The sequence below is a fragment of the Octodon degus genome, unplaced genomic scaffold (genome assembly GCF_000260255.1).
Source record: "Octodon degus isolate 3935 unplaced genomic scaffold, OctDeg1.0 scaffold00040, whole genome shotgun sequence".
Taxonomy (NCBI): Eukaryota; Metazoa; Chordata; class Mammalia; order Rodentia; family Octodontidae; genus Octodon; species Octodon degus.
This window is the reverse complement of record NW_004524616.1, coordinates 6,025,829-6,042,118: the sequence shown is the minus strand read 5'-3', so window position 1 is coordinate 6,042,118 and position 16,290 is coordinate 6,025,829. Positions and strand designations below refer to the sequence as shown.

At 39.9% G+C, this 16,290-nt stretch overlaps 1 protein-coding gene across 1 annotated transcript in view; it reads right to left on the bottom strand.

The window, feature by feature from the left end:
* Window positions 1–2,538: 2,538 nt before the first annotated feature.
* Smim3 (small integral membrane protein 3) overlaps window positions 2,539–16,290 on the bottom strand; it is a 22,371-nt gene continuing 8,619 nt past the window's right edge. The window contains exon 2 of the mRNA XM_023715335.1: window positions 2,539–3,848. Within this exon, the coding sequence (XP_023571103.1) occupies window positions 3,656–3,838 (183 nt within the window). The 5' untranslated portion in view covers window positions 3,839–3,848 and the 3' untranslated portion in view covers window positions 2,539–3,655. The remainder of the gene's footprint in view (window positions 3,849–16,290) is intronic.

Genomic DNA, 16,290 nt, shown 5'->3' with positions numbered 1-16,290 from the left:
AAAAAAAAAAAACTGGAATGGCAAATGTATGACCAGAACTTCTAACAGTTAGGGGATAGAATATCACACAAAGTTCTAGTATGTGGTGGACATGGACAGTGTCCATGATGCTTACTGGTGGCCAGGTGTCACTTGTGGGATTGAGCCACTGCAATTTCCTTGATATCTACCCTGCAGATTGGACAGAATCATGACCCACATGTTGCAGGAGAAGTCCATTTGTAGAGTATGCTGATGGAAATATTTTGCTGCTCTATACAAAAGAATAATTGAAAGACTGCTGTTGTATACCTCTTTTTCTCCTGTGTTTAATTGTGTGCCCTATTTGGTGGGTTCTTTCCATTCTCATTCATGGAATTGTGGTCATTTTGATCCCTCTCTAGAATATCTTTTCATAATCTGTGTAGGGTTGGCTTTGTCATTATGAAATTCTTTATTTATTCTTTGTCATGGAAGAATTTCACTTCTACATTAAGCTTGAAAAGAGACTTTTGCAGGGCATATTAGTCTGAGCTGGAATTTGGTTTCTTGCAAGACTTGAAGTATTGGAGCCAGGGAGATGGCTCAGTAGAATAAGTGCTTCCCTGGCAAGCACAAGAGCCTGAGTTCAATCCCCAGTTCTGAAAAAAATAAAAAATAAAAAAAACTTTAGGGGGCCAGGGTGATGGCTCATAGATTAAGCACTTCCCTGGCAAGTACAAGGGTCTGAGTTCAATCCCTGGTTCCACAAAAAAAAAAAAAAAAAAAGCCTTGAAGTATCTTTCTCCATGCTCTTCTTGACCTGACTATTTGAGAAGAGAAATCTGCCATTATTCCGGTAGATTTTCCTTTAAAAGTGCTCTATTTCTTTTCTCTCTCCGCTTTTGGTATACTATTCCTGTGCTGAATTTCTGGGATCTTGATTATTATATGTCTGTCTGGGTGTGGTTTTAATTGGGTTGATGTTATTTGGAGTTCTATATGCTTTGGTTACCTGAAGGTCAGATTGTTTCTCCATACTTGTGAAGTTTTCTGCTATCACTTCTGTCCATATTGTTTTTCTATCATTTGCATTGACTCCTTCTTTCTCACTGATGCCCATTAGTCTCATGTTGTTCATCTTTACATCATCTTGCAGAAATTGAATTATTTTTTCCTGCATCCTGATTATTTTTAAGAGATCTTTTCTTACCTTTTCACTTGCTGCAATGGTGTCTTCAAGGTCTGAAAGTCTATTTTCACTTCCATTTAAACGGATTTGCCAGCTTGTGATTGAGGTTTTAATTTCCTGTATAGCACTTTGAATCTGCTTCATGCATTCTCTTTCTTTCCTATATCACTCATTCCAAGGATTCCATCATTTTTCTATTTTCTATTTTTTATCAGTGTCTTCTTTAGAAGCACTTAGTACTACTATCATTATAGTTATTTCATTTTTAATTCAAAAATTATTTCTGATCTGATTTCCTCTATATGTTTCTGCAGTTGTTTCTTTACTTCAGACACTATCATTTCAGAGATTTCAGGTGTATAATTTCCCGTTTCTTCTATGCTATTGTCTCCTGCATTTGTTTTGAGTGGGCTCAGGGCCTGAGAATGCATTTTGCTCCTTCTCTTTGTCATTTTGTATAGTACTGTCTTATGACCTTTGGTGTAGAGCTTTGGTGCAGTTATTACCTTAGTACCAGATCCGGATCTACTAAGATCAAACCTGTCCAGGTGGGTGTAGCTCAGGTCTGGCTGCTGTGTTCACTTCTTCCTGCTGTAGCCCTTGGAAGTGAACCTGCTGTGCCATTCTGGCAAGATGTTCTGCTCCCAGATCAGCTGATGGGTCTTGCCTCCAGCCTCTCTGTAGGGAGTTCCTTCGCAGGGTTCCACCCCAGGCCTGTCTGGTGGAAGAAGTTCCACACACATGCCTGGCCTGGGTCCTGGCTGCAGTGAGGATCTGGACAGCCTGGGCTGCCCCACTCACCTCATGTATTATTCTTTTAACTTACCTCTTTACTATAGTGTTATCCCTTGGAAGAGTGATTTATGTTCTTTCTGTGTCCTAATTCCCCTGTCATTCCCTAACCCACACAATATGACTCATCCTTCTCAAGCTCTTTGCTTTGATTTTTTTTCTATTCCCCCTCTACTCCCATGTACTGTTCCCTGTGTCTGACATTAGCACCTCACTTATCTCAGCCTGTATAGTCCACCCATCCACTCATGTAGCTTGTCCACCATATATGATGCCACCCCAAACCTATAACTTCAACCACAAAATCTGTCCAAGGAACAAAACCAGATTCTCAGCATGTCCTAAAAATGTCCACTTGCATATCACAAGCACCTCAAGCTTAATTTGTCCAATTCCAAAATGCAGTGTATACTTGTGTACACTGTACAACTTTGCCTGGCAGATAGAGCTAGAACTTTGAAAGTCAGTGGAATTTCTCTTTCCCTTTTTGTTCCCACACTGAAAGTCTCCTACTATCCATAAATTCAGTGAAATGCATTTTTCTGTGTTCTGAGAATAATATGTGTTCTTCAAAGAAAGACCTCAGATATGCTCATTCTAACATTTTATTGGAAACTGGTTGTGTACACCAATGAAATAAAATCAAGGAAAACATTTTTACACAGTCATATTCTACTATTTGTGCTATCCTCTAACATAATTTAATAAATTCTAGGATGTCCCTGATTTGGGAATCAAACCACTTAGGTGGTCTGGAAATAGCTCTATATAAATATAAATCATAGCATCTAAAATACCATCATTACTTAATTGGTTCCAAATGCCTTGGGAATATCTCATAAAATATAAGTACCTTGGACTGGCTGCAGTGCCAGTAGGGGGAGGGAAGGCAGTACATTTGAAGCTCACATAGCAGGAGCTGAGAAACAGTGATACAGCATCACTAGTGCGGGAACACATAAGGGGCGGGGGGGACTGGAGGTCCTGAGAGCTGGGCACCACACTTGACCAGCCTGCATTGTCCAACACTGCTTGAGTGCTGAAGTTTACAGAGACATGAGACTCCAATGCAAGAAGAAGCCCATCACTCCATCTCCCCTATCACTATCACATAACAATGGCACCCTCCTCTAGATTATATAGGGGCAGAAACTGGCACAGAGAAAGTTCTGGAAAGTTCTCCCCACCTCCATTCTTCTATCCAACTCAGGCCTCCCTTGTCAACTGAGAAAACTTGAAGGAGTGGCAATCAAAAGAGCCACTATGCTGCTGGACCCTTGGAAGGAGGACAGTGACTGTACCTGGTTTCATTCGAGGGACACTGGGAAAGCTGCTGTGTCCCCAGTATCCCCCTCACCCACTTTAAGGCCATCAACAGCTTTTAAGTCCTTTGATTCTTTAAAACTTCTCAGCACAGTGTCAGCACCTGAACATCAGTGGTGTCCTTACAGCTCACAAACAGCTTCCACTTTCACTGAGTCACTTGTTCCCACAGCCGTATGAGGTAGGAAGGGTGGAGAGTGTGATCCCTAACTGAAAGATAAGGAACCTGAACTCAGAGTTAGGTCACTAGACCAGAGCCACACAGTCGGCCAGCTGGAGAATCAAAAGTAGTATGTAGATCTTCCTCCAAAGTCCACCCCACTCTTTTTCCACCAACAGGCTGGGAGAAGGATGCATGTCCTCATCCCCAGCCTGACTCTTGAGTGGCTTTCAGACGCCCCCACTGAGGGCTGGGTGAGTCCGCATGCGATAGATGATAACGGCAGTGGCTGGGCACAGCAACAAGGAGGTCATAATGACAATGGTGGCCAGGATGATGAGGACAATCACCCAGATATCCAAGATGTGCTTGGGAAGCACAGTGTCCACAGGGGATTGGCTGATAGCATCCATGCTGCCCACTCTGCAATAGACAGAAAAGGAAAATCAGCTTTGCACACCATCTTCTTGGTTGGAAGGGCACCTCCAGGGGTCAGAAGCTTGTAGTACTAATCAGTGTGCTCTCTAAGGTTCCTTGATCAGTAATTATAATGGCTTCCCTTACTGAAGGCTTATTACCAGGTCTGTGGGAGCCACCTTACATCTGTTTATTTATTCATTACACACATCAACCACCAGTCTCATGAAAAGGAGATTAGAATAATTGCCCACTTTTTGTTTCCTGGCACTTGTTATGTCCATTTTACAGATGATAATTTAAACTCATAGAAGATGCAGATGCTACTAATTTGATCATGGACATTAAAAGCAATGGGTGGGACGTCAAAGCTTCCATGTTTATTTATTAAACTACCATGCTACCAGTCTGTTCCCCTCATTTGTGGAATGAGAAATTCACTGTTTTAGTTCTGTGCCTTTTTTCTCCTTCCTCTAGGGTCATAACCCCTCTTTTCTGAGGAGAGCTTATGTGTGCCAGGTGGTTCAGTTGGGGCACTCACCTGTGCACAGTGGTGGCAATATGACCTAGGCTTACACACTACCAGTCTCTGTAGCCACACTCAAACAGGCAAATGGCTCAGGCTGGTAAACCAAAATCCCCCTACTACTTTGTATACACAAGCTGTTGAGAAAGAAGATTCTTTCTACTGGGATTGCTAAAGTGAAAGGATTTGGAAAGAATGGACTCAGGGCACCCTGCCTGCATGTGAAACCTGTCCAAGAGATAGAGAGACAGACAGATGCAACCTTGAGGCTCATGTGAGAGCCTGAATCCAGCCAGTTTGATGCCATCTGCAACCCTGAACATCCCAAATATATGATCTAATAATTTCCTCTTTCTGCGTAAACTAGTGCCCATTTGGTGTCTCTCATTTGCAGATAAAATTTCAGATAAACAAGGATGTAAATGAGTTATCCCCACTCATTTCTTACTATAGCAACTTAGTGTCTTAGTAATTTTCACAGCATCTACCCTAAAAGAAATACCTAGCAGTTCTACATACTAAGTAAACAACCCAGTAAGTATTTATGTTCTAACAACTTAAAAACTTTTTTTTTTTTTTTTTTTTTTGGAACTGGGGATTGAACTCAGGCCCTTGAGGTTACCAAACAAGTGCTTCTTCTACTAAGCCATGTCCCAGGCCCCTTAAAAACTTTTTAAAATACAAAAAGAAAAACATTATTTTATGCTTAGTTATTAATAGAATATATACACCTTTGGGGAACTGAACAACTTTTCAAAATTTGAAATAAGCCGGGGAAATAGCTCAGTGGCATAAGCACATTCCTGACAAGTGCAAGGTCCTGAGTCCAATTCCCAGTACAAAAAAAAAAAAAAAACCACAATAAAACTTTGAAATAAGATTGGATGATGTTATCCTCTTCTGATGTTAGAAAACTTTTGGACAGAATTTGACATAACACAGCAACTCTCAAGAACTTAACTCCATAAAATGCAACACCATGAAATGGAATATATCATGTTTAGTGTTAAACTGTAAACTTTCTGGATTCGGCACTTTGCATGGTGTCTGAGGGATGTCCACTATCACTATTTCTGCTAACAACTGTAAAGCTTCTGAGGCACCCCCATCTTGATCCAGCAAGCTGCTGCGGCTCCCAGGGCACCTCACTGCACATACTGAGAACCAACGTATAGTGCACATGTTGGGAACCAACAACTACGATAGTCCCGGCTCAGAGAGCAGAAGGCTGGAACAACTGCCAGATCGAAGATCTACAATTGCAAAACTCCAGAGCCCGCAAATTTCCAAATTCAGCTCTATTTCTTTTTCATATGTCATTACCACCTTTTCTGTTCTAATGCCTTTGGTTTGAAGTCCTCCGTTGCAACCTACATAACCCACTAATCACTGTATCCAAAATAAAGTACACAGGATACACACACAAAAATGTTTGTGCACTATATGCCACAGCAACCAACATAACAAAGGTGTCCATAAATAGTAGAATAAAGTGGAGCACAACCATACGCTATGGTTCAGAGACTGGTTCATGTGTTGATTTCATCCTCACGGTGAGGCGTTAACAAAGTTGAAAGATACTATGACTATAGCATTTAAAGTGGAGACTTTCAAGGTGATTAGGATCAGGTAAGGTCATGAGGGTGGAAACCTCAGGATTGAATCTAGTGCTTCTATAAAGGTGATCTCCTGTGTCATCCCAAGACTCTGCCAGCAACCAAGTTATCACCAGATGTACCTTTCACCTTTCTACCAGAACTGTGATCTAAATAAACTTCTTTTCTTTATAAAGCTTGCCTGCTTCAGGTATGTTGTCATAGAACTGAAAAACAGACTAATTTATAATGTGATAACAGCAATTTTTATGCATGTATTCATTAGTTCATTTAACAAATAGTGTTAACTACACATCAAGCATCTTTTGAGTGTATTAAAATAGTAATTTAAGATTTCCATATTAGAAAACCAGTTATGGAATCAATCAAAATGTCCACCAATCATGAATGGATCACAAAAGAAAATGTGGTTTGTAAACAACATGACTTATATTGCTCAACTTTCAAAAAAAAAAAAAAGAAATTATGTCATTTGTGATAGCACAGATGAATCTGGAGGATATTAAGTGACATAAACCAGGCAGACAAGTAAACCAGAAAGACAAATGTCACATGTTTGCCAGTCATGGTGACACATGCCTGTAATCTCAGAATTTAGAAAGCTGAGGTAGGAAGATTATTGTGAGTTCAAGGCCAGTCTGGCTTCATAATGGGTTTAAGGTCTCAACCTGAACTGCATAACAAGACCTTGCCTCAAAATAAATAATACATACATATATACACACACACATACAAAAAACCATACATGTTCTCATTTATATTGAAACATCAAAAAAAAAATATATATATATAGGAGCAGAACAAAATGGTGATTGCTACACACGAATGAACGGGGAAAAATGTTGGTCAAAGGGGACAATGTAGCCTGGCTACTGAGAAGATAGCAAGGCCACAAGTTTGAGACCACTGTAGGCAATTTATCTTAAAATTTTTAAAAGGGGTGGAATGTATTTCAATGGCAAAGTGTTCAGGGCAAGGTCATATGTTCAATCTCTAGTACCACATACAGAAAAAGTATTATGTCTTAGTCAAACAGAAATAATAAATGGTAAAAATAATAATAATAACAATAATAACAACTTGCTGGGTATGGTAGCACATGCTGGTAACTCCGCCACTCAGAAGACTGAGGCAGGAAGACCACAAGGTCAAGCCCTGCAACTTAGTGAGACACTATCTCAAATAAAAAATAAAAGCCAGATGTGCTGATGCACACTGGTAATCCCAGAACTCTGGAGGCTGAGGCAAGAGGACTGGCCTAAGTTCAAAGCCAGCTGGGGCTACATAATGCATTCAATGTCAGTCTGGACTATGCAACAAGACCCTGTCTCAAAAATAAACAAACAAATTAATAAAAAGGACTGGGAGTGTAGCTCAGTGTAAAGACCCTGGGTTCAATCTCCAGTATTAGAGAAAAGAACAGAGAGGAGAGAGAAGAGGAGGGAAGGGGAAGGGGAACAGGAAGGAGGGAAAAAGAGCAGGAAGAGGTGGGGAGTGAACTATTTAAGAATTATTAAAAATAACTTGATATAGGTGAGCTCCAAAATATCTTAAATGGAAAGAAGAACAAGGCACAAGATAGTGTGAATTGAATAGTTCCTTTGGTTCAGATTTTTGTGGAATTCAGTGTATAGATAGGTAAGGCTATATCTATGAAAAGCACATTCTGAGTGTAATCCCAAGAAAGGGTTAATAGTGGTTACCTTTGGGACACCGGACCAGAGGTGCAAGAGGATTTTGCTTTTCATCCTTCATGCTTTTATACCATTTGAGTTCTCTGAATATGAGCATATATTCTAATCTTTTTACCACAACTAAGGGGAAAGTGGAATTTGGGAGTTCCTTTTAATTCTGTGTTAAAAGTAAATACATATATAATTTTTAAATAAAATTACAAGTGTGTGACTAGGCCAGTGATCACCACATGCTATCCAGTGGTGGAAAATCTGGGGCACATAGTCACAGTGGGATGGATGTTGGTTATCACTGAAAGCCCTAAAAGGTTTGCCATCACTGCTATAAACCACACTAAGTGAGGATCACCTTAGGGCAGAATAAAGAAAAGCCTGATCTCTGGGTCTTGGTTCAGACTTAGTGAATAAGGCTCAGAAAAGGATGGAGGGAGCATTTCCCAGTCACCAGCTGACCCAAGTGTGTAGCCAAGTTTGGGAGCACCTGGGCTCCACAATCCCTGAGGTTCCTGACACAGTCCAGCTCCACACGTTGGGAACTGATCCCTAGGAGCTCTGCAGCCCTGCTGATCCTGCCTGGGCAAGTTCCAAGATGAAGGAAGCCTCCAGCCAGGTTTCTGAGGGCCGGAAGGGTGTCAGGCTGAGCCACAGAGGAGAGAGGCACAGCCTGTCTCTGACTCACAGTAGAGATGCAGTCATTTTCTTCAAGGTCTAAGAAACAGAAGCGTGAGTCAGAAGAGAGGAAAACAGTTCAAGAGGGAAGGGGGAGGGTGAAATCATTCTTTGTGGTCTCCTGATTACATCAATAGCTCGCTTGCCTTAGGCCAGAAGAACCCCACAAAAACCCTTTCCAGTAAATCCACTAACATCAAATGGTCACTGGGACTCCAAATGCCAGGAATACATAATCTCCCTGACTGACTTTGGTAAGCAAAACCTGTCATTTACAGGAACACCGGCTTCAGGACTCATCCACCATCACGAATCCCACCCTTTACCTACGCAGACTGCACTACAAGCACTACTAAACCATAACACATAAAATTTACATGGTATGAAACTGAAGTAGTCTTTTCCTCTAAAACAAACCTGAAAAAAATAATTTTTGCCCAGTTTGTCGTTTTGTGTTGTACTCTTTGGTGTCCCTGTCTGGTGCAGCCTGCTTTCTTGGGGCCCTCATGAATGCTCAGCTTCCCCATGATTCTTCATGCTCCTCAAAACACAGTTTGGAAGCCACAGGTTACACTGTTCCTCACAGGCCTGCAGACCTGCTGCTCCAGCACTCTGAAACTGGCTGTACACGAGGCCAGACCACACACAGACCTCTATCTTCCTGTTTCACTTTGCTCAGTCCTCAGATACCTGTCCTCCAACAGGCTGTTTCTCCCTATGGAATAAGGGTTCCAGGCTCTATGAAAAAAAAAAAAATGTCCTTTTAGAATGCCATTCAAACATAACAATTAGCATAGCTTAAGTAAAAATACAGGTAACTTATATGTTGAAAAGTGTTTTGTTTTGTTTTGTTGAGACAAGGTCTAACAATGTAGTTTGGGCAGCTCCTAAACTCACTATGTAACCTAAGCTTTGCATACTGAACTTGAAAATGTGCATATTATTTTTCAAATGCATTGAGAAACATGTATTTTACTGACTTCAACTCAGTTGTAGACAATAAATCTGGAATGGAATGGAGATCAAAAAAAAAGAAAAAAAAATTGTCCCCAAAATAAGAACTCAGCAAATCACATGTGCAGCACCTTTAACTGCATGCTGGAAAATACTGCTTTAAAAAAAACAGGTCACAGCTCCAGCTAGCTGACTTCTGTGTGACCTCATCCATCATCAGAGTGCGTTCACTGACTGTCAGCACTGCCAGTCTTGCTCCTTGCCCATCTAATCAACAGCATGGGCTCGTTCGCTTCACAGACATATTGCTCTTTACTCCTGATGAACATCTCACATCAGAATTGATCCCAAACCAGTGATATTACAAATTTACATCTGTCGCTGATAGAATACAGTACTTCTATCAATACGGTAGGTACAATAGTAGTCAGGCTTAATCTCTTGCCACTTTGAACTGGTGGACTTTATCTGCTGTTTATCTCATTGATTAATAATAAACTTTGGCATGTGTTTAATATGTTTATCTAAGAAACTGCTCTAACGTCATCTTGCATTCAGCCACTGGACAGGAACATACCTCCACCCTACCCCCAACCCTGTCAACTTCTGTTCCTCAGTTAAACAACGCCGCCAACTAAAGTCAATAATCCCAAAGTGGCTATTGAATTCTGTGTCCACTACAAGCCTGAGAGAAAGGTTTTAAAAAATGTAGTTTCTCCAAAGGAGAAAAAAATGTACTTTTCCAAAGACAAAAACTCATTTTTCTCTACCAAATTCCCCAGTTGATTCACTTCACGTAGAAAAGGGGACACTCCACTGCCTGATTATGAGACACCACGTTCTATTTCTGTACTATTTTTCTTAAGCAGCTGACTGTTTTGCAAAAGAAAGAACCATTGTTCTAACCAATCTCAGCATACAGCAAATTTTCTAGTTATAAGAAAAATTATAGATTTCATAAATTAAAATTTTCCACAAGTCAGTAGTCTTGAAACAACTGGATTCAAGCAACAAGTCTTCGCTAACTAGTCACTTTCCAACTATGAGATTTCTCCAGTAAACAATTTTTTCCTCTCTGACAGGAAAATATTGTTTTGATTTTGGGTTCAGTATTACCAGAACAAGTAATTCTGTCCATGATGGTCATTCATTCATTCATTCATCAAGTACTTGCTATAAATAAGACACTCTCTTAGGAGTAACTATTATTTAACACAACTCTTTTACTTCTAGGAAGCACTGAGGAGTGAAATATCTCACCCCTTGTTTCCTCAAACATAGGGTTATAAAAAACATCTGTTTAACAATTTATACTTATTTAAATAAGAAAAAAATATTTTAACAAATTTATATTGCTTGTTTCTGCTTAATCCATCTAGCCTTGTCCCATATATTAACTTACTAAACCCTTGCAATAATTGTGTATGAGATTCTTTTGCAGTTATTGAAAGTAAAGCTGAGCAAGGTTAACCAGCCAGTAATCACAGAGCTAAGTGAATGGGATTCCAGCTCAGGCTATCTGATCCTGTCCTCACCGTGACACTATGCTACCTCCATGGTCCACGTGGGCCCAAGTGTCTAAACATGGAGTGCACCAGATCCACAGCTCTCTTCTCAGCCCAGGTCAGGTTCTTACTGCTTTGGCCAAAGGGCTTTCCAGATTTAGAGAATTAAGAAAAAAGAGAATTTCCATTGTAATACTGACAAATTACACAACTGAACCAGTCCTTTTATTGAACACAACTAGAAAGGACGTTTTCATTAAAAAAAAAAAAAAAAAGTCTGCTTGAAGCCACTAAAAACTAATAAACTAAGAATGAGTAGGAAGATCCAGGAGAAGGGAGAAACCCAGGGAAGTGAGCCTGGCATTCAGGGCCGCATTTTCACTAGTGGAAAATAGTCTGGACAGGGTGCTTCTGCCAGAGTGAGGAGGCGAAAGGAACAAAACATGGAGGCCAAGACTTTCAAGACAGACAGAGGAAAACTTTGGCAGTGTGTGCTGGGACTGAAAGAACACCTTTATTGCTAAGCATGACCTGTGAGGTCAGTTTTGAATTATCACAGTTCCTCGAGACCATAATGTTAAGTAAAGCATGTCAGACACAGAAGATTAATTATCACATCATTTCTCTTCTATAAGAAACACAAAATATAAGTAAAATAAAGCATTTTTTAAAAAGGAGAGTTGGTAGAAAGCAGGGCAATAGACTTCTTGGAGATAGAAAGGGGAGCAGAAGGGTCGGCAAGATAGCTCAACAGACTAAGCCCCTGCCTAGGCAAGTGCAGGGACCAGGGTCCAATCCCCTGCACCACATGCCAAGCCAGCCCTGCCCCCCAGCACTCTGAGTAGGCCACAGAGACAGGGCATGGTGATGCACACCTGTAACCCAGTACTGGGAAGGCTGAGACAAGAAGATCAATACAAGTCCAAGCTGTGTAGCAAGACCCCGTGCCAAATAAGTGAATAAAAAGATTTAACAAAAACAAAAGATGATGCTGGAAAAACATATGCAAACACACATAAGCATCAATCTGAGCCCAGATGTGTGTTTGTGGACATGAGTTCAGTCAGTGCTTTATATAACTGCTATAATTACTGCTATCAAAATGATCCCAAAAATAGCTAAAATAAAAAATAAGCTAGGGAAGGAAGAGAAGGTAAAGAAAGCAATCACAATAGAGAGATAAGAAAGTGGTGTTTCTGTGACTCATTTCACTATTAGGTACAGCACCTCAACATCCACCATCTCAACCATCTTACAGAGAAAAGATTTGCATAAAGAAGCTAATGTTATTAAAGGTGTTGCTTAAATCAATAAGTCACAATCAACAGTGTTAGATGATATTTTAAAAAAAGCTATCATTAGTGTAGATAAATGAAAGACAGGTGGCAAGTAATATCTGACTCTATAATTTGTAAAAAAGCTAGGGCTGTAAATGCAGGTCTTGTAAAGACTAACCCATCAACAAGTGACAATGGTGAAACAATACATGCCAGGAAGGGGTGGTTTCACAATTTTAAAGCAATAACTGGGGTTCACAGCATATCTAGGCATGAGAAGCAGCCAGTGCTGTCAAAACAGCTTCTGAAAATTACATCCCCACCTCAAAACGAGGACACAGAGAAGTAGCTTTGCTCTCATCAAGCTTTCAACAGTGATGAAACTGGCCTTTTCTGGAAGAAAATGCCCAGGAGAACAAATATTACCCAAGAAGAGAAGAAAATGCCAGGCCACAAGCCTACAAACGACAAGTAGCCTTAGTGCTATGTGCCAATAGGAGCGGTGACCTCAAGACAAACCCTCTCTTGGTTTATTACTCTTAGACCCCTAGAGTGTCCAGAAAACATAAAGTCATGAATGATGGGCTGGGAGTCATGTGGAGATCTAACACAAAAGCCTGGGCAACGAGAGTACTTTTTCTTGAGTGGATCAAGGAGGCTTTCTGTCCTATTGTTAAGAAATATCTAGAGGCCAAGTGTCCCACTCCTGGCTCTCCTCATCATGACAGTGGCCCTGCTCACCCACAAGATTTGAAGAACTGGCTAAAGAATTCCTGTGGCTCAGTTGAGATCCTCCCACCTAATACAACTCCTCTACTGCAGCCTAGGGACCAGCATGTTATAGGTAACTTTAAGAAGCTACACACCAAGGAATTGTTCTGGAAGTGCTTCCAGGTGGGCAAAGATACAAATTTAACCCTTAAAGAGTTTTAAAAGAAGCAATACAATACCATTTCCTATGTGGGGTTGAGAAATCCTGGACTGATGTCTCTCTAAGGACAGTAGATCTGCCTGGAAGAAAGTATGGCCCAAAATTTATGAGAGAATTTGAAGGCTGTGGAGTGGAGCCTGAATCTGCAATTGACTCTGTGGTTGATGATGTAGTTATTATACTACAGTCCACAGGCTTGCAGGTAGACAGTGCTGATGTTGAGGAGCTGGTGGAGGAATACTCAGAGGATTTGTCTACAGAGGAGCTTCAGCAATTTCTGACTGAGCAACAGAGAATGGCACCTGAGGAGCTTTCTGAGGAGTGGAGTATCAACTATCAGTACAGCAAAGTTCTTCTTCTGAAATAAAGAAAGCCCTGAAAAAACTGGACAGAGCTAGAAACATTTATAGACAAGATCCACCCAGACAGATAAAAGCCAATCACCAGATTCCCTTGCTTGATAACTACATCATGTCATACTACAGAATTAAAAAGAAAACAAACAAAAACAAGTAACTGTAGACCAGTTTTTATTTCTGAAAAGGTTGAGACCCAGTGAGCCTAATGCAGCTCCTAGTGGGTTACAGGTTCTCTCAATACCAGAGAGCCAGATTCCTGGTGTTCTTGTGGCAGGAACTCTCCTTCCAAACAATAACCGCCTTCCATTTTATCCTTCTTTTGTGCAATTCAAAGATATCAACTTAATGATAAGTACAGCATGGAAGTGTTGTTCATGGTAAACTAGGCACTTTCTATAACATTTTGGTGTGTGCCACTAGGAAAATTACTGGTATTTATGGTAAATTATACACATTATGCAATCTTTTATCAAGAAAATGTTGGTTAAGGGGTACTTTGGGAAGTCTGGAACACATTATGGATACTTATATTTCTTATGGAAAATAGTCTTGACTTACATCCAGTCCTCACAATCAAACTGAGTTCATAAGTCACTGTATAATATTAGGAATTAAATATCTAATAGATGAGTTTAACAGTATACTAAATGTAGCTGAAGAGATTAGTGAACAGGAGCATAGATCAGGCAAAATATTTACAATGAAACAGAAATAAATAAAAGGATGGAAGATATAGAAAACTGGGTGGGGAACATAGAAAAAGTAGAAACAAGATACAGCATATATGACATCAGAATGCTAGAAGAAAAAGAGAATGGGACAGAAGTAACATAGGAATACATGAAAATGTTTCAAAGTTGATGAAGAGTATAAATTCACATACTAAAAAAAAAAATTCACATACTAAAGAAGCCCTAGAAATTCTTAGAAGGATAAATAAACTGAAATCCATAATTAGGCATATTATATCTGCTAAAACCTAAATGTAAGGAAGACAGTTTATCTTCAAATAAGAAACAATTAGATTAACCACTAACTTCTTAACACAAGAAATAGACTCAAACCAACAGAATGACTATCTTTAAAGAGGTGAAGAGAAGTAACTATCAAGAATTGTGGTAAAATAAGACATTTTGAAAGAAAAACAGAAATAAAACATTCAATAGCAATAGCAAATAGCAGAAGAAATAAAAGTAGTTTGATTTTTTTTTTAATTCTCTGGGAAAGAGCAAAAAACAATTACAATTAGACACTATTAAACTGAGAGTGTATATTGTAATCTTTAGAGTAGCCATTAAGAAAAATAGTAAAAGAATGCAGAATTTCTAGGAGGAAAAAGGAAAGTGACCAGTTAGAACCAACAACAAAGAAGGAAAGGCTCAGTAAAAGGAGGCAGACTTAAAACCTAAATGAACCAAGACTTGTATAGTATACAAAGAGATTTTCTTTTACAGGCACATTGTGAGGAGTGTTCAAAATCCAGACTTTGAGGCCAGTCTGCTTGGATTTAAATGTGGCTTTACACTTGAGCCCATTATAAAAACTTCGTCATGCTCCTACTGACGCAAAGGAAAACAAATCCAAACATGGGAAAATAATATCTGCCTCATGAGATTAGGAGAATTATATGAAATAATCACACACAGCACTTAGTGTCTGAGTAAGTACTCTACAAATACAAATTCTTATTATGATTAGAAATCCCTGGTTGTAGAGACTCACTAGCTTAAGCTAGTACCCTCCACTCCTTCAGCTAAAGTGTATCAGCATTCAAGACTTGAGCAACGTCTTTACTAACAAAGACAATAGATGATATGCTTCACCTTGGGTAAGGTTAGTCCTCCAGAGGCCTCACAGGCTGGAAGCTCACTTCTTCTCATAACAGTGTGGACAGGTGGAGATGCCTCGTGGGAGGTCATTAGGTCGTGGGCATCCCACCCTTGGACAGAATTAATAACCATCTCAGAGAAGAAGGTCAGTGCCACAAAAGCAGGTTGTTGCACAGTAAGGCTACTGCACATGCTTAGTCTTTCTTACACGGCCGCTTTCTGCCTCTATGCCATGTGCTAAGACTCTGTGATTCACCAGAACCAGGCAAACAGCTATCAGTGTCGTGCATTTGAACCTGCAGAGTGATGAGCTAAATACAGCTCTTTTCTTGCAACAACTTACCCAGCCTCAGGTGTTTTGTTATACCAACATTAAAATGTGAGACAGATTAATGATTTTTTAAAATCATATCATCCACACAAGTTCCTATGAGGGGCCGACCAGATAACTCAGCAGACTAAAGCACCTGCTTAGTCAGAGCACAGCAGCTGGGGTTTGATCCCTAGCATGCTGTGCCAGCCCCACCCCCATGGCATGGGAGACTGCAAATGAAACTGGACATGGTGGTGGGCACCTATAATCCCAGTGCTTGGGAGGCTGAAAACAGGAGGATCACTACACATCCACACTGTGTAGTGAGACCCTATAGACCCTGTACTAAATACATTAAAAAAAAAAAATCCTGTCAAAATATGTGTGTGTCTGTGTTTAAGGGATGCAGGGAGTGGGAGGGAAAGTATTAAAATTTTTAAGAACTAAGTAATGTCACATACTTATACCAACTCCTCATGATGAATGTAATCATTATGCACCCCAAATATGCACTAATAAAAAATTATTGTTGGGCTGGGGAGGATAGCCCAGTGATATAATTGCCTGCTTGACAAGCACAAGGTCTTGAATTCAATCCCCAGTACCACAAAAAGGTACTACTTTTTTTTTTTTTTAAAAAAAAAAAAAAGGTCAAATGAAAGAAGGGAAAAAGATATATTTAGGTATATAGGCAGAATAGTTTGCATAATTGTATTGTTAATTTCTGATGGTCTTTTGAAAGGAGCAAAATGCTTAAAACATTTTTGTTACTCTG